Source organism: Hemitrygon akajei, chromosome 10, assembly GCF_048418815.1.
Source record: "Hemitrygon akajei chromosome 10, sHemAka1.3, whole genome shotgun sequence".
In the NCBI taxonomy this organism is placed as follows: domain Eukaryota; kingdom Metazoa; phylum Chordata; class Chondrichthyes; order Myliobatiformes; family Dasyatidae; genus Hemitrygon; species Hemitrygon akajei.
In genome coordinates, this window is record NC_133133.1 from 147,841,288 (window position 1) to 147,864,905 (window position 23,618).

The window sequence follows — 23,618 nt, forward strand, 5'->3', positions numbered from 1 at the left end:
CTTGAGATGGAGGGGGGGTGTTACGCGTAACTGGCAGTAAGGGAAGAGCAACAGGACCCTGGCGGGGGACTTGGGGGTCTTGGCCCAGGTGAGGGTGGTTGCAGAAGTCCAGAGGTCCTGTCACTGGAGCTGAGTTAATGTCATATCCTAGTGGTGGGCAGGGCTGTGATGATGGATGGGTGGGTGGGGACAAGGTGAGAGAGAATGATTGGGTGGGCGGGGCCGAGGTTGAGCGAATGGGCGGGGTGATGACGTGGGGATTGGGGTTGATGACGGAAGAGTGGGCGTGGCCAAGGTTGAGCGAAAGGGTGGGGTGATGACGTGTGCTGGTTGAAGCCAGAGGGTGACGGAAACGTGGGTTTGAAGACGGAAGATGCTTGCCAACTAGGGTTGCTGTTGTGTGGGAAGTGCGCGTTTTTTTTTGGAAACTTCTGGAAATATTTAGAAAATTCATCACTTGTACGGCTGATTTTTTTTAAACTTGAAAAGGCTGTTGGCCATGAGTCGAGTTGCTGGGTCGTTGCTGCGAGGTTTTCTCATTGTCCTGTGGGTTGGAGACCTGACCGCTTCGGAGTATCTTGGCGACTGCTCGCAGCAGGTAGGGCGCCCAGTGTGTGGTTGTATGTTGTATCTGGGCACGGCACTTCCGAGTTTATAGACAGTTCCAATAAACTGGGCAAAAATCTACAATGTAGTGAAAGATCGCGGTAGTTACCAGGAGATAATTTGCCACTTTGGGCAATCACTTTTCTTGTCTCTCTGAAATGCTGTTGATACAATGTGTTTCCTAGTCTAGTTTTTTTCCCCTTTTTCCACAAGAGCATGAAATACTAAACTGAAGCAAAACAACTACCAACTAAGTTAAACTGCTCATGCCAAACTTGATTAATAACTGGCGACAGCAATATGTCGCATAAACTGGATCTGTCAAAGCCATTTTAATCTGAATTGTAAATTTATTTTTAAAGTGGATGAGATTGAAAAGGTGAAATAATCAAGGCACAAACGCTCTGAAGTGCTGTCCTTTTTAATAAATATAAAGAGCAAGCTTGGGGATTTAACAAGAAATTTGAAGCGAAAAGCGAGTAGGCATATTCTGGTTGGCAAGATGTAACAAGTGGTGGACGATTAGGATTGTTGCACGTCCTCAATTTATAAGACTGTATGAAAGACGAGAGTAGGCGCTGAAACTGTGGCTGTCAAATTTACTGACGGCACGGCATTGGAAATTGTAAAGAGGAATGTAAGGTTTCAAAAGCATGACGGATCAAATATCAGGCAAATGGAAGAAGTGATACATTTTCTAGATGATGAAAGATTGGAAAAAAATCGTGCCACTGTGAGAAATGCTTATGATTTGTAAAGGGCCTGAATGCAAGTACAACAAGTAATTAGGAAAATGAGCAGGATTATATCTTCTGCTTGGGGATTGAATACAGAAGTGGGGAGGTTATGCTTTAGTTATACGGAGTACCGCTGAGACTATATCTGCGGCTTGATTTTCAGTTTCCTTCGATAATGAAGTAACTTAGTAATCTATTTGATGCGGTGCAGAGACGAGTTTCCAGAAAGTCCTGGACGTACATGTTGTCCAATGATGAATGACTTTAGCCATGGTTAATATCCACTTGTGTTTAGTATCGTGTGAAATGACTTGATTGAAGCAAGAATGCCAGAGGTTTTGACAGGATGGCTGTGGGTAGGGTCTCCTCCTGGATGCTGGAGTGTAATCCTAGGAGTTTCTGCTGTTCCAGTGTTTGGTAAATACTTAAAACCTATTTCAAATGTCCTCTCATTCTTTCTGCTCTTCTCTAATGAGATGGATCAAAATTCCAGTCTAAGTAGGTCAAATATGATGGCAGAATATAGTATTAATGGTAAGACTCTTGGCAGTGTGGGGGATCAGAGGGATCTTGGGGTCTGAGTCCATAGGACACTCAAAGCTGCTGTGCAGGTTGACTCTGTGGGTAAGAAAACATACAGTGCATTGGCCTTCATCAATCGTGGGATTGAGTTTAAGAGCCAGAGGTAATGTTGCAGCTATATAGGACCTTGGTCAGACCCCACTTAGAGTACTGTGCTCAGTTCTGGTCGCCTCACTACAGGAAGGATGTGGAAACCATAGAAAGGGTGCAGAGGAGATTTACAAGGATGTTGCCTGTATTGGGGAGCGTGCCCTATGAGAATAGGTTGAGCGAACTCAGCCTTTTCTCTTTGGAGCAACGAGGATGAGAGGTGTATAAGATAATGAGAGGCATTAATCGTGTGGATAGTCTGGGGCTTTTTCCCAGGGCTGAACTGGCTAGCAGGAGAGGGCACAGTTTTAAGGTGCTGGGGAGTAGGTACAAGGGAGATGTCAGGGTTAAGTTTTTTATGCAGAGGGTGGTGCGTGCGTGGAGTGGACTGTCAGTGATGGCGGTGGAGGCGGATAAAATAGGATTTTTTAAGAGACTCCTGGACAGATAACGAAGCTCAAAAAAAATAGAGGGCTGTGGGTAACACTGGGTAATTTCTCAGGTAAGGACATGTTTGGCACAGCTTTGCCGGCAGAAGGGCTTGCATTGTGCTGTAGGTTTTCTATCCATCTTCGCTGTGCTGCTCCTGGACTGTGGGTTATATCATTACCTTCATATTTTGCCAATGTAGCATCAACTCCATTGGCAACATATAGGCGTTTGAGACTTTGTCTTAGTAAAGTGATGTAACTTACCATTTTATGGCCCTGGTTGCTTCCCTTGTTGCTTATCCAGGTGAAGTTGATCAAGCAAGCCAGAGTTGAATTTCCTCTCAGAATCTAGATTGCTTCTCTTCCCCTATAGCTCTTCAGTCTGTGCTGTCTGAGCACTGCCATGACGTTTTCCCTGGCGAGTAATTCCACCCCTCCTCCTTTAATCCTTGCCGCTCTATCACTTCTAGAACAGAACACTGGCCTGCCAACCCTGCCTCTCCTGTAACCAAGTCTCACTAATGGCCACGATGTGGTAATTCCACGTGTTGATGATCCATGCCCTCGGCTCATGTGCCTTTGCTACAACACTCCTTGCTTTGAACGATTCACAGTTCAGAACATCAGTCCCACCATGCTCAACCTCTCGATTCCTAATTTTGTACATAAGCCAAGTTTCTGGTTTGCACGTGTATCTAATGAATTCCTAGTTTCTAAACAGTATGGCTGAAGCAAGACTGAAGACCTCTGTCATTTGGGATACTGCTTTTGAGTGGAAATGTAGAACAAGGTTTATTCTCATTGTTTTGTATGACGTGAAATTTGTTGTTTTGTGGCAGCAAGACATAAAATTATTGTAAATTACAAAATAAATAAATTGTGCAAAAGGAGAAGTATAACAAGTAGTGTTCGTGGCCTGTTTAGAAAATCTGATGGTGGAGGGAATGTACCTCTTCCTGAATCATTGAGTGGGAGTCTTGAGGCTCCTGTACCTCCTCTCAGATGGTAGTAACAAGAAGAGAGTTTGTCCCAGTTGGTGAGCGTCCTTGATGATGTATGCTGCCTTTGAGGCACTGCTTCTTGGTGATGGAGAGGATTGTGCCCGTGATGGAGCTGGTAGTAGAGGCTCTACAACCCTCTGCAGCCTCTTGCAATCCCGCACATTGGTACCTCCTTACCAGACAGTGATGCAGCTTGTCAGAATGCTCTCCACCATACAGCTGTACAAATTTGCAGAGAGCTTTTGGTGACACACCAAACCTCCTCAAACTCACAAACTGGAACCACTGGTACACCTTCTTGGTGATTGTATCAATGTGTTGGACAGATTATTGGAGATACTGACACCCAGGAATTTAAGTCTGTTCACCCTTAACACCACTGACCCCTCAAAGAGGTCTAGTGTGTGTTCTCTTGATTTCTTCTTCCTGAACTCCACAACTGATTGTTTGGTGTTGCTGACAATGATTGTGTGGTTGTCGTTGAAATGCCACTCAACCAGAAACACCATTGGAAAGCTATTGGTAGCTTAATTTTCAACAGTCCTGGCTGTTGTCTCATTTTGTGACCTACATGACCTGTAATTTCAGTAAAATGTCAGAATAATCGTGCTTGTTTTGTTAGCAGAATGCTGAAAGGTATAGTGAACAACTGCACCATAGTAATTATCACAGCAGTGCAAGTCAGGAGAGCGGAGCCAATCGTTGCCAACATGATCATATTGGCCAAGATTGTGCAGTGAGGATAATGAAGAGGCTAACTGTGCATGCTATTAAGGTGGAGTAGATTGGATGACGACTACAAGATATTACATATGCACAATTACACAAAATTTGGCAACAATCCTTTATTCTTAAAGTGCTCTGTTGATTCAAACCTCCAATGACGGTGAATTGCTCTTCTGACACACTGAGAAATTCTGAGCAGTTAGAGTCAATAAAGAATGAGAGCTGTTCCTTTTCTGTTCAATAAAAAGTTTCCCCTTCTTCCCCTCCCCTCGCTGCATTTTATATTTTCCTTTTCAGTAAGTTTGTATACCACAGCATGCCAACTCCTGAATGGAACATTTACTTAAACGTTCCAAGTTACATTCATGCTTTCCTGCAAGGAGCCAAACTAGACATTAATATGTTAAAATAAAATGTGAGGGCATTATAAATTTGGTTCCATTTTGCTCAGTTAACTCAGTCCTACGCACAGTGTTGCACAAATATCTCCATTTTCAAATCCTAGGCCAGCCCTAAAATCTGTGATGTACTGAAAAGAGAGGCATCACCCAGTTTTCTAAGTTTTCTTTGGTTATCTCAGTCAGGAAAAAAACTGTGATGAATTTATGGCTGGAAGTTATAAAGGGGAATTTGAGGGAAGTTAAATATGCAAATCAGAGACGTTGTTGAGTCATGTTAAATGCAGTTCATTTTATTCAGTTCACTTCCTTATAATGCTGAAGACATTCTCTTCTTTCCTCACCGGTAATTTTAGACAAAGATATATTGTTAATTGAGTTTATTGGCATATGCACAAGTACGCTTATTTGCAGCAGTATCTTGGGCACATAGCACAAGAAAAGTTTATATTATACAAGAAAGAACACAATTCGAACAAAAACAAAAGGTTAGTGCAAAATGATGAAAGTGATCATGGTGTTGCCAAACTAGTGATTAAGATTTTTCCAGTTGCTTGTGGAACCAAACGGTTCAAGGGAGGTAGATGTTCTTGAACTGGGTGGTGTGGGATTTAAGGTTTCTGTAATTTTTGTTGAGAGGAGCTGCAAAAAGATGGTGTGGATCATGGTTGCTTTCTCAATGTCATGTCTCCTGTAGATACTAAAGTTTACAGTTTCAGGAATGTAAATGACAGTCAGGCTTTGACCTCCAAGGACAAAAGTAAAGGGTTAAATTTCATTTCACTACCAACAGGAATATAATATAATTTTCCAGTTGCCAGTCTCTGCTTCTGCAAGCTGGTATCAGCATTGTATTTATTAGCACACGTACATTATACAGTCTATAATTTGCAAATACAGGTTTCTTGTTGTGGAAAGTTCCAGAAATTGTTTGCTAAGCCTCAATGACCAAACAGGAATTAAATTGCTATCTTAAATCTATAGTTGATAATTATCTCCCTTGCATTGTCAGTTTATTTTGGCATATCACTTCTTGTATTGGAGAGTCTAGGCATTTGATGTTATTTCTGAAATTTATTTTTGAAGGGTTTACATTTCCCTTGTGCAGGCTCTGTTTTGTTAAAAATATGTTAGTGGTACAAGCTTGCTTGCTTGCAGATAATGGAAGCTCTGGCAATTTCTTCGTAAAGCTTTTCATTCTGAAGACAGAACAATAAACTTACCATTCTGGTTTTGGTCCTCTGTTCTGTTATCTCATTATGTTGATTTATTTGTAGTACATTGAAGTGTTTTACTGAGTTAAAGGCAAAATGTATATGCAAATATTGCTTCTCTAGATGTTAAAGTTTTTCATTTAATATCATAATCAAAGGTACATTTGTTATCAAAGAATACAACTCTGAAATTATTCAATTCTCCGGGCAGCAATGAAACCAAGAAAGAAAAGAAAGGCATGATTATCAACCCCCAAAACACACCACTTTGTATTAAAAAAAAAACGAAAAATGGAACAGGCACATCAGCACCCAAATCCCTTCTCCTGCAGAAAAAAATGAACAAAACGAATCAGGCACATCGACCCCAAAATCCCCCTCCCCACACAAAAAAAACCCAGAAGATTGGGCAGGACAGAATATAAAAACTATAAGACTGAAAAAAAGAGTCTATTGTCCAAAGTCCACATCCAAAATGCAGAAAAAAACTTCGGCAATACTCTCCGGGTGCAGCGGCAGGCTCTCCCCTCGCCGGCACACAGTAACCAATCAAAAATCAGGCAGCCGGCGTTCACCCTCTGCACTCACTTCAATGCTTCAATCTCCCTCCTCACTTTGTTCAGCAAAGAGTGGGAGCTTTAACTGGCAAAATGGAGCCAAACATCGGCTCGTGCCCTGTCCTGCAGCCTGCCCACTACAAGATTTATGCACACTGCCTCCCGGAATCCTCTCGGAGACTGCAGAGTGCTGGAACACCCAAACAATCTCCAAACTCCCACACTCACCTTGATGTTTCAATCGCCTCATCACTTTAGTTGCTGAACAGTGGACGCTAGAATCAGTGAAATGGGGTCAGACGTCGGCTCGTGTACCGTCCTGCAGCCTTCTCACTACGAGTTTCACTCACACTGCCTCAGCTTTCCAGAATCCTCTGAGAGACTGCAGTGCACTGAACCACCCAGACAACAAAACACAGGCTCCAACAGTTCCAGAATCACATTCAAGACGAAAAACAAATATAAAAGACATAAAAGAAGTGAAAAAGATGGTTTCATGATCTATCCAAAAGATGTCGTCCATAGGACCCTTGTACACAGGCGACATCTTAACTGGAAGTTAGAATCTGCCGTTCAGTTAGAACTTTACAAAAATACAAAACAAAGCAGACCATGTAAGATGTTACTAAGCCAAACAGCAACTCTCCTCTCACACTGGTTTAGGAGCCTAATGGTTGAAGGGTAATAACAGTTTTTGTACCTGGGACCTAAGCCTTCTGTACCACCTCCTGGATGGCAGCAGTGGGAAGAGAGCATGACCTGGAAGGTGGTTCCTTGATAATGGATGCTGCCTTCTTGTGGCAGCACTCCTTGTCAATGTGCTCAGGGATGGGGACAGCTTTTCTATTGGTGAACATTAGTGCTTCCGTACCAAGCTGTAATGCCACCAGTCCCTTGAGAAATATAAAAAGGCTCCACTCCTTTAGAAGTGTTCCAGAATCAGAATTCACAACCCTACAAACAAAGCTGAATTTTTAAGAACCATTCATGAACATTTTTAAGTAATAAGACCATAAGACATAGGAGCAGAATTAGGCCATTTGGCCCATTGGGTCTGCTCCGCCATTCAATCATGGCTGATCCTTTCTCCCCTCCTCAGCCCTACTCCCCGGCCTTCTCCCCATAACCTTTGATGTCCAATCAAAAACCTACCAAGTTCTGCTTTAAATACACCTCCACGGCTGCCTGTGGTAATAAATTCCAAAACTTCACCATCCTTTGGCTAATGAAATTTCTCTGCATCTCTGTTTTAAATGGACGCCCTTCTATCCTGATGTTGTGCCCTCTTGTCCTAGACTCCTCACCAGAGGAAACATCCTTTCCACATCTACTCTGTCTAGGCCTTCTAACATTCAAAAGGTTTCAATGAAATACACCCCTCCCCCCAATTGTCTTTCTAAATTCTAGTAAGTACAGACTCAGGACTATCAAATGTTCCTTGATTGATAACCTTTTCATTCCTGGAATCACCCTTGTGAACCTCCTCTGAACCCTCTTCAATGCCAGCACATTTCTTTTTTTGTAATTCAAATGTTTATTATTATTTATTCTTATTTTACAAAGCAGCACAGCATATCATAGAGCAGACACAGCCATCCCATGACAGGAAAACATATAAAACTAAGAAACAGAAAAAAACTTCTAATTTAAGTTTAAATTAACATACAACCAAAATTGATCCCACACGTGAAGGAAAAGTACCAGCACATTTTTTCTTGGATGAGAAGCCCAGAACTGTTCACAATGCTCAAGCTGAGGCCTCACAGGGCCTTATAAAGCCTCAGCATCACATCCTTTCTCTTGTATTCTAGACCTCTTGAAATGAATGCTAACATTGCATTTGCCTTCCTCACCACTGTCTCTACCTGCAAGTTAACCTTGGGATGTTCTGCAAGTCCCTTTGCATCTCAGATTTTTAGATTTTCTCCCCATTTAGAAAATAATCTGCACATTTATTTGTTCTGCCAAAGTGCAGACCATGCATTTTTCAACTTTGTATTTCATTTGGCACTTTCTTGCCCATTCTCCTAATCCGAGTCCTTCTACAGCCTACCTGTTTCCTCAATACTACCTGCCCCTCCACCAATCCTCATATCATCTGCAAACTTGGCAACAAGGCCATCTATTCCATCACCTGCATCATTTATGTACAGCATAAAAAGAAGCAGTCCCAAAACCGACCCATCCAGAACACCCCTAGTCACTGGCAGCCAACCGAAAAAGGATCCTTTTATTCCCACTCTCTGCCTTCTACCAATCAACCAATTCTCTAACCATGCCAGTAAATGTCCTGTAATACCATGGGTTCTTAACTTGATAAGCAGCCTTGTGTGTGACACCTTGTCAAAGGCCTCCTGAAAGTTGTAATGTACAATATTTACAGCATCCCCTTTATCCTACTTGTAATTTCCGCAAATAATTCCAACAGATTTGTCGGGCAAGATTTTCCCTTAAGGAACACATGCTGACTTTGTCCTGTCTTGTCCTGTGTTACCAAGTACTCCATAAGCTCATCCTTAACAAATGACTCTAACTATTTCCCAACTATTGAGCTCAGGCTAACTGGTCTATAAGTTCCTTTCTGCTGCCTTCCTCCTCTCTTGAAGAGTGGAGTGATATTTGCAATTTTCCAGTCCTCATTTCCAAAATACTCGTTTAGTTTATCTGCCATCTCCTTGTCCCCATTATTATTTCTCTGGCCTAATTTTCTAGCAGTCCTATATCCACTCTCATCCCTCTTTTATTTTTTTTACATACTTGAAAAAGCTCGTACTATCCACTTTAATATTGTTTGCTAGCTCGTTTTCATATTTCATCTTTTCCCTCTTAATGCTTCTTTTGGTTGCTCTCTGTAGGTTTTTAAAAACTTCCCAATCCTGTCTTACCACTAATTTTTCTGTTGTTCTCTTTTGCTTTTACATTTGCTTTGACTTCCCTTGTCAGCCACGGTTGTACTATTTTGCCATTTGAGTATTTCTTTGCCTTTGGAACACATCTATCCTGCACTTCCCTCATTTTTCCCAGAAACTCACACCATTGCTGCTCTGCTGACATCCCTTCCAGCAGCTCCTTCCAATTTACTTGGGCCAACTCCTCTCTCATACCGCTGTAATTTCCTTTAATCCACTGAAATGCTGCTACGTCAGTCTTTACTTCCTCCCTATCAAATTTCGAGTTGAACTTAATTATTTTGTGATCACTGTCTACCCGGGTTGTTTTACCTTAAGCTCCCTAATCACCTCTGGTTTATTGCATAACACCCAGTCCAATATAGCTGATTCCCCCAGTAGGCTCAACAACAAATGCTCTAAAAAGCTATATTGTAGGCATTCCACAAATTCACTCTTGAGATCCATTACCAACCTGATTTTTCCAATCGACCTGCATGTTGAAATCTCCCATGACATTCATAACACTACCCTTTTGATTCACCATTGCTATTTCCCGTTGTAATCTGTGGTTACTGTTACTGTGTCCCAGCTACTGTTGGGAGGGTTGTATATAACTGCCATTGGGGTCCTTTTACCTTTGCAGTTTCTTAACTCAACCCACAAGGATTCAACATCCTCTGCACATCTTTCTACTGATTTGATGCCATTCTTTACCAGCAGAGCGACGCCACCCCCTTTGCCTGCCAATACGGCATGTAACCTTGGACATTCAGCCGAGGTTCAGAGTGTTGAATTCCACCTGGTTCCTTATCTCTAGACGTGTATTAGCTGTGGTAATTATTGTCAGTATAACAACTGGGTGAAATGGTTGCGGTGACAATAATTGCAACAGGTGGTTGTGAAGACATTCTCTGCTGTTTGACAAATTAATTTAACATTGTGTGAGACTTATGACAAAGTTTTATGTTAAACCTAATATTACAGAGTAATTTTTGTCTAATTGTATTCCTGTGCTTGTAGCTAAATTATGTCACTATCCCTTTCGCTCATCTCACACTGATTTGTGAGAAAGGAGGAAACCAGGACTGCAATATTCAGACCTACTAAATGAAAATTAAGTAATGCTTACCTGCTGGTGTGACATCAATACTGTCTTTCTCTGAATAAAGGCTGATTTATACTTGTGCGTACGGGCTATGCCGCAGCCTATGCCTGATTTTCACTTCTACGTCGCTCTACATGTAGCGAGCATGCGTTGGTGTGTGCCAAAATGCTAGCTGGCGGTGAGGTTTCTATGCACTGTGTTGAGTTTCTTCGTGAGAGACATGGATGAGGAAATGCATTTCAAACATTTTCACATGTCGGTGGGTAGATTTGACGATTTGGTTCATCTATTTCGTATCGGTGTACGCACAGCCTACAGACATGGCGGAGAAGAAGCAACTGGAAATGCATAGGAGGAAATGCGATGCTGCCAAACAGACCAATCACAGTTGTGGTCTGCATTACCACGACGTGTGGGTAACTTTTCTGGAGAGGTGCACATCACCCTACAGCATAGAGTACAGTGTAGGTAAGACGTAGGGTATGCGACACCTACAGCGTAGGTGCGACACACAAGTATAAATCAGCCTTCAGATGAGATCAAAGATCCTTGGGCCTCATTGAAATGCAGTGCTGGTAAGTGCTGCAGTACAAGTGTCTGATTGAAACATGCAGTTTCAGTTGTTTATCTCACTGGACCTGATGGAATGTACCCTCAGGTTCTGAAGGAAGTAGCTAGAGAGATTGCGGAGGCATTAACAAAGATCTTTCAAGAATCGATAGATTCTGGCATCGTACCGGGTGATTGGAAAATTGCAAATGTTACTCTGCTATTTAAGAAGGGTGGGAGGCAGCAGAAAGGAAACTGTAGACCTGTTAGCCTGACATCAGTAGTTGGGAAGTTGTCGGAATTGATTGTTGGGGATGAGACTACGGAGTACCTGGAGGCACATGACAAGATAGGCCATAGCCAGCATGGTTTCCTGAAAGGAAAATCCTGCCTGACTAACCTACTGCAATTTTTTGAGGAAGTTACAAGTAGGGTAGACAAAGGAGATGCGGTAGATGTGGTGTGCATGGATTTTCAGAAGGCCTTTAACAAGGTGCTGTACATGAGGCTGTTTAGCAAGATAAGAGCCAATGGAATTACAGGGAAGTTACTAGCATGGGTGGAGCATTGGCTGATTGGCAGAAAACAGAGAGTGGGAATTAAGGGATCCTATTCTGCTGGCTGCCGGTTACCAGTGGAGTTCCATAGGGGTTGGTGTTGGGACCGCTGCTTTTTAAGATGTATGTCAATGATTTGGACTATGGGATTAATGGATTTGTGGCCAAATTTGCCGATGATACGAAGATAGGTGCAGGAGCGGGTAGTGTTGAGGAAACAGAGAGGCTGCAGAGAGACTTAGATAGTTTAGGGAGATGGGCAAAAAAGTGGCAAATGAAATACAATGTTAGAAAGTGTATGGTCGTGCACTTTGGTGGAAGAAATAAATGGGCAGAGTATTATTTAGATGGGGAGAGAATTCAAAATACAGAGATGCAAGGGGACTTAGACGACCTTGTGCAGGATACCCTAAAGGTTAACCTCCAGGTTGAGTCGGTGGAGAAGAAGGCAAATGCAATGTTTCTAGGCATTCATTTGTAGAGGTATAGAATGTAAGAGCAGGGATGTGATGTTGAGGCTCTATAAGGCACTCATGAGACCACACTTGGAGTATTGTGTACAGTTTTGGGCTCCATATATTAGAAAGGATATACTGACGTCGGAGAAGATTCACGAGAATGATTCCAGGAATGAAAGGGTTACCGTATGAGAAACGTCTGGTAGTTCTTGGGCTGTATTCTCTGGAGTTTAGTAGAATGAGGGGGATCTCATAGAAACATTCCTAATGTTAAAAGGCCTGAACAGATTAGATATGGCAAAGTTATTTCCCATGATAGGGAGTCCAGGACAAGAGGGCACGACTTCAAGATTGAAGGATGTCCACTTAGAACAGAGACGTGGAGAAATTACTTCAGTCGGAAGGTGGTAAGTCTGTGGAATTTGCTACCACGAGCAGCTATGGAGACCAGGTCACTGGATGCATTTAAGGCAGAGATAGATAGGTTCTTGATTAGCCAGGTCATCAAAGGGTATGGAGAGAAGGCGGGGAGTGGGGATGACTGGAAGAATTGGATCAGCCCATGATTGAATGGCGGAGCAGAGAGTCGATGGGCTGAATGGCCTACTTCTGCTCCTTTATCTTCTGGTCTTATCGTTATAGCCCTTTGGTAATTACAGGCAGGAAATGCCACCAGAACAGTAGCTATCATGCCTGTAAAGTTACTGTTGACCAGGAAGAAGTACTTCTTTACCAGCAAGGCCACTGGTTGACTCCGTTGACCTCTGACTAGATCCAATGTGTGTTCTGAAATTCCAAGTCCTGCTTCATTTAGCCCAATTTCTTAGTTTCCTGAACATTTCCTTGTATCTTCAAGGAACCCATTACTAGCTTTTGGTGATAATTAAAAGATAATTAAAATAATGATCTGAAGCAGCTTTGGTTGGTTGCTTCTTGGGTACCTGTGAGTGTGGAACATGCCCCAAAATTAGAGAAATCTATGGGGTTGAGAAGGAAATGGATCAGCCATGATGAAATGGTGGAGTAGACTCAATGGGCCAAATGGCCTAATTCTGCTCCTATGTCTTATGGTCTTATACTCTTGTTTCTTGAGTGCAGAGTGAGGTTTTTTTCCTTCTACCTTTTCCCATAATTGCAGGAGCTCCTGCTATTTGGGTAGTGTGGTTGAGGTGACGGTGAGAGCCTTATCTTTGTACTTGTATGGCATTGGCTATTAGGAGGTGTTTACCCAAGGAGGAGGTACTTCTGAGAAGTGAGATGGAGATTATGTTTTGAAGTTTCAGAGTATTTTAGTTTTTAACAAGAACATCAATAGATTGTTTCAGATAATGGGCTGTTGCTTAAGTTAATTTGTCACTATTGGGACTGCAACATGCACATGAGAAATATTCGGAAGAGTAGTTAATTATTCCTGCACTAAAGTAGATAATCAGTGTATTTTAGCTTAAAGGCTTCTGTGGACGGTATAATATTGAGAAATTCAGTAAATGAATGTTCAAAACTCTTAAGGTTGACTTTTGTAACAATAAACTTTTAGCAAGTGTTTTTACTGTGATGGCACAAATTTATAAAGGACCACAGCTGTAACTGTTTCTTCTACGATATTCTTTTTAATTGGGAAGATGTGAACTCCTTTATCAACTACCTCCATTACAACAGTCTCAAATGAGCATTGAGCAATTCATGTACTTGAAGTGACACATAGGATCTATTTTCCATGACTACATTCCTGGCAGATGTGACAAAGCATGTCCATTTGTATTGTGTCAATTCAAAGTATTTCTCATAAATGTGTGGATAATTTACAACAACAACAGAGTTTGTCATCAAAAGTATTGCGCAATGTTGGGGTTTCCCAAGATTACATTAGAGTTTGCATCAGGAACCTATTCAAAGTCAGTTTGCAAGAAGTATTATTGATTATTTGTGAAATAACTTGTACTTCCCTGCTTGATTATATTGTTTCAGTTGGTATCTCATGCATGTGGTTCTAAATAAATTGTCAATTTGACTTGTGTTCCTCAAACTTAGCACATAAACAAAAAGTTTAGTTCCATGGGCTGGAGTGCAATAAAGTATTTTGATAGCTGGCCGTAATATGAACTTCTGCCAAACTTTTGTCTCAGTCAATATCACTATTAATTATTCTTTGTGGTACATTCTTGGCACGGAATGGGGCATTATAGATCAAGCGAGCAGTAAGCAACAAGACATCTGAATTGTATATTGCTACACATATAACGTACTAAAGTCATTTTAGAGGTAATTTTACACAGAATTCTGCATTAATCATGCAGAACATTTACTCAAACCCAACAAAATGTGTGTTTTTTAAAGCTGTTTTAGTTCTGCAATCCTTCAAGCCCTGATGGATACTGCCCTCCTGTGTATTATAGGAGGAAATGGCAGAAATTAGTTCAGTGGGGGGGGGGGGGGCTTTGGAGGAGGTAACAACTATAGCAGACCCTGCTGGAACATGTAGAAATTATCCTGGTGTTGGTAACATGGGAAGAACGGGGTCCTTCTAGAAAACAGATGCCAGAATACTATTTGCACTTTGCTTTAAATATATCACTTCTCTCTTCTTTATCCATACTGGGATAGTTGGGTCTTCAGTCCTTGTTGCTGCGACAATATTTGTATTTAACATTAATTTGGTATATTTAGGCTCTTGAATTAATCTTCCATTTTCAAATAAGGGAGCATTTGTACATTTCCAACATTTTTAATTAATGAGAACTCTTAGAGTAACAGAAAAGTACAGCACGGAAACTGGCCTTGGGCTCATCTAATCTGTGCCAAACCATTTAAACTGCCTAATCCCATCGATTTGCATCTGGACCATAGCCATCCATACCCCTACTATCCATGTACCTGTCCAAACTTACCTTAAATGTTGAAATCAAGCTCACAATCACAACTTGCACTGACAGTTCATTTCACACTCACACAACCCTCTGAGTGAAGAAATTAGCCCTCATGCTCCCCTTAAACTTTCCACCTTTGATGCTTAACCCTTGACCTCTGGTTATAGTCCCACCAACCTCAGTGGAAAAAGCCTGCCTGCATTTATCCAATCTATACCCCTCATAATTTTGTATACCTCTATCAAGTCTCCCCTCAATCTTCTACATTATGAGGAATAAAGTTCTAACCTATTCGATCTTTCCTTATAACTCAGGTCCTCCAGCCCCAGCAACATCCTTGTAAATTTTCTCTGAACTCTTTTGATCTTTCCTGTAGCTAGTTGACCAGAACTGCACAGAATACTCCAAATTAGGCCATCAAAAGTTTATACAACTTCAACATAACATTCCATCACCTGTACTCAGTACTTTAATTTATGAAGACCAGTGTACCAAAAGCTCTTTACAGTCTTATCTACCTGTGACCCCATTTTCAATGAATTATTGACTTGTATTCCCAGAACCCTTTGTTCTACAACACTCCTCAGTGCCCCACCGTTCACAGTGTAAGACATGCCTTGGTTGGTCCTACTGAAGTGCAACACCTTGTACCTGTTTGCATTAAGTTCCATCGGCCATTTCTAAGCCCATTTTTCCAGCTGATCTAGATCCTGCTGCAGCTCTGATAGCCTTCCTCGCTGTTCACTGCACCTCCAATCTTGGTGTCATCTGCAAATTTGCTGATCCAGTTAACCAAATTATCATCCAGATTGACATAGTTGACAAACAACAAACCCAGCAACGATCCCTGCAGCACACCACTAGTCACAGGCCTCTAGTCGGTGAGCCAACCATCTACTTTCGAGAGGCAGCCATCTCCCACAAAGCCAATGTCTAATCCATTTTGCTATCTCATCTTGAATGCCAAGCAACTGAACATTCCTGACCAATCTCCCATGTGGGACCTTGTCAGATGTTTTGCTACGGCAACATCCACTGCCTTGCCTTCAACTTTCCTGTTAACTTCCTGGAAAAACTGTAAGATTGGTTAGACACAACCTATCAAGCACAAAGCCATGTTGACTATCCCTAATCAGTCCCTGTCTATCCAAATACTCTTTAAGTATGATATTACGTTGCATGTTAATTCATGTAGAATATCCAGGCTACATTGGAAAAATAACCACCAATGTTGAAAGTGCAGATGGTGTAAAAGATCAGCATTATCTTGTCATTTAGCCTTAAAAAGGTCATGAGCCCAGTCCCTTCTCTCCATTCTCCACCCCCTCTGCCTACCGCCACAATGTAATAACTCCCTGTATTTTACTGACTGCAAATTAAAAGACTTTTTTTGTTTCCATTCTCCTGCCCCTGCTTTCCAAGGCATTTATGCTCATGGCCTATAATTGCATTGGATACAACATTGAACATACAGCCAAAGCAGATGTAATTATTAAAATGTTTTTTTTCTTTCTTCATACAGGGCCTAAATTGCACAGTTCTATCTGGTAAGTACAATTAACATTTGTTGTTTGGGAGAGTGGTATTTTGCAAATCCAACATTTAAAAGATCTTCAAATCAGATGCGATTGTTAAATTTAGAATGTGCTGTCTTGAATTTTGGCCTTTGTGTTTAAAAGCTCCTGCTTTAGACGTAACGGAAAGTCCGTTGTTTCAATAAATAATTCTACTGTTTAGGTTGATCTGCCAGTTTGAAACCCCCTTAAGGGACTCTTAAAATGTAGATAGATAGGAAATGTCAGGATTCAGACCCAGCGTTGATGAAATAATGACAATTTATTTCCAAGTTAGGATGGTCTGTGATTGGAAGTGAACCTACAGATGGTACTGTTCCCATTTGCCTGTTGTCCTTGTCTTGTTGGATGAGGCTGAGGGTTTGTGAGCTCTGTTTATTTCAGTGATACAGCGTGGCATGGGCCATTCTAGCTCTTTGAGCCACGTCAACCCACAACCCTGACTAGCCCTCACCTAATCACAGGACGATTTACAATGACCAATTAACCTATCTGGTACGTCTCTGGACTGTGGGAGGAAACTGGAGGAGCTGGAGAAAACCAACACATTCCACGGGAAGATGTACAGAGACTCCTTACAGGACAACACCATAATTATCTCCGGAGTACCTGGAGCTGTAATGGCCTTGTCCAAAACAACTAAGCTGCTTTAACACTCAGATGCTGTCACAGTAGTCAAGGTAACTGCAGTCTGGTTTGAAAATGGAGAATGGTGATGCCATGGTGAGATGGTAGTCAAGGGATTGAATGCTGAAGGGGGTGGATGGGGTGCCAGTCAAGCACAGTCTTTTGTCCTGAGTGGTATGGAACTGCTTGAGTGGTGTTGAAGCTGCTTTCATCCAGACAAATGGATGGTGGGTATAACGAGTCAAGATGTGAGTTACTTGCGACAGGATAGCCAGCTTTTGACTTGCCTCCGGTAGCAACAGAATTTACAGTACATTGCCGGTCCAGTTGGTTAGTGGTGACTCCCGAAATGTTTGTTGGTGCATACCTCAACCGTGATAATGACATCGAATGTCAAGGGTAAATGATTAGACTTGTTCTTGTTGGAGGTGTTTTTGACAAGTTGCAAATGGAATCGCATGTTGTGTGATCATCAGCGAACATCCCCATCTTTTACCTTGTTAAGGAAGGAAAAAGAACCATCTTTGTGAGATTTGATGTCAGACCTGCGTGTCTGTAACTAGGGCTTCTTGGGCTGACACTTGATCAAGTGCTGCCGTGGTAGAAAATGTAATCATTCTCATCTTAACTCTGGAATTCAGAACTTGGGTCTATGTTTGCAGTGAGGCTGTGGTGAGAGCTGAAGCCAAGAGATCCTTGCAAATGCAGAACTATCACCCAGTGACATTTACAACCACACTGATGAAGTGTTTTGAGAGTCTGGTGTTGAAGCGTATATGAGTGTCGAATTGGAGAGGATGTAAGCAACAGGTCTATACCAGATGTCATCCCATTGGCTCTCCAAACAACCTTGGGACATCTGGATAGCAGGGATGCATACATCAGGATGCTCTTTATCGATTACAGCTCAGCACTCCTTACTCCCCTCAAAACTAATCAGTAAACTCCAAGATCTGGGCCTCAGTACCCCCTTAAGTTATTGAATCCTGGATTTCCTCACTTGTAGACCCCAGTCAGTTTGGATTGACAAAAACATCTCCTCCACAATCTCCATCAGCACACAACACCACAGGGAACTGTACTTAGTCCCCTGTTCTACTCGCTTTATTCCTATGACTGTGTAAGTACAGCTTCAACACTATATACAAGTTAGCTGATGACACCACTATTGTGGGCTGTATCAAAGGTGGTGATGAATCAGCAGCAGGAGGGAGATTGAAAATTTGGCTGAGTGCTGTAATAACAACCATTCAACCATTGTCACTAAGACCAAGGAACTGATTGTGGACTTCAGGAGAGGGAGGCCAGAGCCAGTAATAATCAGAGGATCAGTGGTGGAGAGGGTCAGTAGCTTTAAATTCCTGGGTGCCACTATTTCAAAGGACCTGTCCTGAACCCATCATATAAATTGCAAAGAAAGCACGACGGCACCACAGCTTCCTCAGGAGTCTGCGGAGATTTGGCATGTCATTAAAAGACCTTGGCAACCTTCTATGGACGTGCGGTGGAACATGTGCTGACTGGCTGCATTAAAGCCTGGTATGGGAACACCAAAATGTTACAAAAGGTAGACGATTTGGTCCAGTACATCAAGGGTAAAATCCTCCTAACATTGAGTAAATCTCCATGAAACGTTTCCATAGAAAAGCAGTGTCCATCGTCAAGGATCCTCACCACCCAGGCTCTCTTCTCGCTGATACCATCAAGTAGAGGGTACAAGGGCTTCAGGACTCTCACCACCAGGTTCAAGAACAATTACTACCCCTCAACCATCAGGGTCTTGAACAAAGGGGATAACTACATTCATTCTGCTTCTGGTTTCCCACAACCAATGGTCTCACTTTAAGAACCTTTTATCTTGTTATTTCATGCTCATTATAAGTTGCTATTTAATTATATTTGCATTTGCCCAGTTTCTTGTCCATTGATCCTGTTTACAGTTACTGTTGTATAGATTGGCTCAGTGTGCCCACAGGAAAAAGAATATCAATGTTGTATGTGGCAACATGTGTACTCTGATAATAAATTTGACTTTGAACTTTGAACCAAGCATTGATAAGTATTGCTTAATAGTAATACTTCAGTGGAAATCTCTTCTTTATCTGTAGGTGGTGGTGGAGCGGGAATCTGATCCAGGTTACCTAGTGGACAGTCAGGGCAGGAAAATTCAAATCTCTGGGTTTCGTTGGAAAAGATTTGGGCAGGATTTTGTCCTTGTCCAAGGGTAGGAAGGCAGCAACTTCGCAAACTATAAGTCAGTGTTGTGGTGGTTATCGAGTAACTTGTTCCTATTTTAAAAAAAAACACAAAAATAATCCATTGACTCATCTCCCGTGTTTACTTGGATGTCTTAGTGACAGTTATACGTAGGAGAAGGTCGCACCAACAAAATATGCAGTGGGTCCACTTTCAGATTTATCTGATAATGGCTGTAATCCTTAATTTTAAAAACTACAAATAAAAGAACCTCATTTTTTCTGGGTTGTTTTAAAATGCCATTTATTATAGAAAACAAGCCTTGAGCGAAGTCAAGTGAAAATTAAAGGCCCAACCACCCCTTTCTATAACGAAAACAGAACTGATTTTATCAACACTGAAACTTTCAGTGACATATTTTTGGTATTGTTTTGAATATATGTATGACCTTGTTATTTGTGCCCTTTATTGCTTCTGCCACGTCTACCTGTTGCTGACCCATTTATCAGTTGATTTGGTAAATATGTTTGTTTCCAACTGGTGCAGTAATTTAGTCTCAACAACTTTGAGAACTGAAATTCCACTGACAAATAATCACATTACTTTATGTGTTAATCTTTAATTGTTTGATTTGATGGTATCTGCACACTCCAAATAGTTATAATATAACTGCTGGTTATTACAGAAGACGATGGTTTGTTGACGGCTTCACAGTTCATGCCAGTGGCCATCTCTGATCATGTGCCTTTGTCACTTTAGGTATATTTGGGAGCCATCACAGATTATAGATGGGGAAGACCCTCTTATAGTTTTCCACATCATTCTACCAGCACTTCTTCCAGAAGCTGCACTTACCATGGCTGGAACTTGTCCATTGTTAATTGCCCCTGAGCTGAGGCAATCACATTAGTAGCAAATAGAGCAGTTTGGGTAAGGTCGGCAGATACCCTTTCCCAAAGGGATAATTGGTTATTATCATCTGAAATGTGTATTATGGTACTTAAATATGCAAATGATGGAATTCAGAAATCTACAAAGTTTCCGTTGGATCAATATCTGTACACAACTAGTACATTTCTGTATAAAAATGGCATTTTGTTCAAATTTCTGAACAGTTTGGTGACATGTCTCCTTGTGCACAAGTAAGTAAAGTGTGATTGAGGAGCAATTGAATTGTCAGAGTCCAGTTAATCAGTGACGACACGTTCTGCTGTCTTCAGTCATAAAAAGGGTGATGGATTTGGAACAGACCTGGTAGCTCTGGCCATCCACAGTGATCAGAAGTAAGAGATTTGTATTCCACTACAATCTGTAACCTCATTGTGTGGCTTATCCTTCAGTTCATTGAGTGAAGAAAAACATGCATGAAGCATGGGCTGAACTAGAAAAGGAAATAACCTTGTCAAACACAGCTAAAGATACCACCATCAATCATTCAGTTAACTGTTGGACTAAATTCGAAGACGTTATGATTTTTATGGTGGTACCAATCATATGACTGCCAAGGAATATATTGATGCTTTTGCAGCCAACTTCAGACTATTTTTGAGTGGTCGATCCTTTTCCGTGTAGTCCAGAGGTAACTGCCTTCATGGTGACTAGTCATCGGTAGTCTTATTAATGAACTATATCAGTTATCAGGAATGAGTGAATCGGGAATTATAAATTATATCAGGTATCAGCTCTAGGTCAGATGAAACCAAAAAGCAATGTAGGCTTGCTTCTGGAACTAGTATGCCTTCTTGCCAAGCTATTCTAGTACTCAACACTGTCATCTACCCAGTTATTTGACAGTTATGAATAACTGATAGCTGGAATTTGATTCAACAGGGCTACTTGGTTCAAGGTGTATCACAAACGAAAATGCCAAGTTCTACAGTCAAGCTGAGTGCTAACTGTCCTTGGTGTTTGACAATGTACTGTATTGTGCAAAATTGTGATGGAATACTCCCCTATTTAAGTTGGAAATCGCTTTCCTCACTGTTTCTGACACAACGTCCTGCAACTCTTGTTATTTTGGGGTGTATTCGCCAGACTCATCATCAATTTGCAAGAACAATTGAAGATTGCAAATGGCATCATGCTATAATCAAGAAAAACTACAGAAGAGGCTATCACTAGGGATCAGCCCTGTCATTTTAGGAGAACCCTGATTTCTCCTTAATATTTCAGTACGTGAGTGGTGGTAAAGCACACCTGATGCCCAATAGAACTTTTAAAGACTGCTTGTGAAAACAGTTCTTTCCAAATTTGAAATTGCAAAAGGGATAAAGCATGTTGTATTTTCTTCCTCCTCACCATTAGGCAACTGTTTGGATGACAGCTGGTTGATACCATCTACCTGGACACCTTCATTTCCTAAAGAGCTTTCGGTAGCCATAACCAAGCAAAGGAATGCTAGTGGATTCTACAAGCCTGTACTGTCCATCAGATGGAAATTGGCAACAGATGGTAAGCATACATTCTTCCCTTTCTAAATTGTTAGTGCATGTTCTCTTAAGGGTTTGTGTCTGCAGTTGAAAAAATGATGTGAGGATAAGTTGCCTGTCTTCCAACTGAAGAGATTGCTCGGCAACGTTTTCATCTCTGTGTGGGGGTGTAGATTCATTTGGTGTTTGCATTTCGAATAGGCTGATCCAACAACCCAGAAGCATTGATTTGATTTTCATTAGCGCTTCTCTCCTTCTCTGGCTCAGACCTCTTGCTAGCAAACAAAGTTTACCCTGTGGTAAAATATAAGAGGATAATCCATGGGGGAGAAAAATGGGGAGACTTTTGAAGAGGGTCTCAAATCGATCATCACCATTTTATGCTGTCATTTAAGTTCAAAATTTAAGGGAAAAGTGATAAAGAAATTATAATTTTTAATCCAAAATTTCCAATCTTTTGCTCTGTTTTATTTCCAATGATGAAAGGTGCAGTTCAGGATCTCGCTCCCATTTTGACCTTTTGGTCTGTGTCCTCCTACACTATTACAATGAGCCCTAATGCAAGCTTAAAGAACAAAACATCTCCCATCTGGGCACCTTACTGCCTGTACAACTCACTATCAAATTCTCCAAGTTTATGTAACTTGTCCGTTCTGTTTTTAAATGAGATCTGCAAATTATAGCCTTCATACTTCATACTTCTGTTTATCTTTTTATCTTTTGTGCTGGGCGTGGCCCAGTAGGCTAGACAATTACACATGTTATATAACATTACCAACATATTATACAAAGAAGCTTATTCTGATTTTAACTGCCCTTTAAATACCACCATCCAGTTTCACTATCAGATATATTTCCTTTGCTCCACCCATCCCCCATGCCACCGTCTTAGCCAGCTGGTTTCTCTCTTTCCCGACCGGATGGGGGATCCTGCACCTGAAACGCTAACTATTTCTCATCGCAGATGCTGCCTGCTCTGAGTTTTTCTAGCATTTTGTGTTTCACTTTCTACTTTCTACTTTCAGTTTTGATAATATATGTATAAATTTGAGTAAAAACTCTGAAGTGCCGGCAGTTGAGAGAAATAGACACTCAAAATATTCTGCAGATGCTAGAAATCCAGAGCAACACACACAAAATGCTGGAGGAACTCAGCAGGTTAGACAGCATTGATGGTGAGAAATAAACAGTCGATCTTTCAGGCCGAGATCTTTCATTAGAACTGGAGAGAAACATTTTTCAAAGCTTTTACAATTCAGGTTACCCTGTTCCCAAAACAGAAGCTTTACCCCACTGTCTGCTGAGCTCAAAGTGTTCAGTGCAGTGCCAACTCTTGAAAATGAGCAAAATTTTCTAAGCTGCTTAATAACTGATCCTAAACATTTCAGCCTTGTGTGTGACTTCATACCTTTATCCGTTGGGTTTTGCAGCTAGTATAACTTACTCTCAAGGAATAGAGATCTCTTTGACAAAATGGAGCACTGGAGAGGAAAAGTGCATACAATACCAGTTCAATCACAGAATTACATCCCAAGTAAATCCTCAAGGAGAGAAGGTAAGTGCCACACAGAACACAGAGATACTGCATTCTGTTACTGCTTTCCTTGGCTGATCAAATCTTCCATAATCTGATGATCATATATCAGCAAATACAGAGCTAGCTCTTGTATAAGAACAGAAAAATGAGAAATTCTGCAGAAATCCAAAGCAGCACATACAAAATGCTAGGTGAATTCAGCAGGTCAGGCAGCATCCATGGAAGTTTTTGGGAAGTTGATGTTTCGGGCTATTACTTTTCTTCAGGACTGGAAAGGAAGGGCGAAGTATAAAAAGGTGGTGGAGGAGAAAGAAGATAGCTAGAAGGTGATAGGTGAAGCCAGGTGGGTGAGGGCTGGAGAGGAAGGAATCTGAGAGGAGCGTGGACCATAGGATAAAGGGAAAGAGAAGATGACCCAGGTGTGAAGAGGTATGGCGCCAAAGTGAGAAATAGAAGAGGAAAGCAAATTTCTTTTCTCCGGAAGGA

General features: G+C 41.4%; 1 protein-coding gene across 2 annotated transcripts in view; it reads left to right on the top strand.

The window, feature by feature from the left end:
- Nucleotides 1-347: 347 nt before the first annotated feature.
- The window catches only part of LOC140734785 (interleukin-17 receptor A-like), a 51,594-nt gene continuing 28,323 nt past the window's right edge, over nt 348-23,618 (top strand). For both annotated transcript variants that reach the window (XM_073059296.1, XM_073059297.1), the window contains exons 1-4: nt 348-598; nt 16,292-16,316; nt 21,471-21,617; nt 23,026-23,150. In XM_073059296.1, the coding sequence (XP_072915397.1) occupies nt 500-598; nt 16,292-16,316; nt 21,471-21,617; nt 23,026-23,150 (396 nt within the window). In that variant the 5' untranslated portion in view covers nt 348-499. The remainder of the gene's footprint in view (nt 599-16,291; nt 16,317-21,470; nt 21,618-23,025; nt 23,151-23,618) is intronic.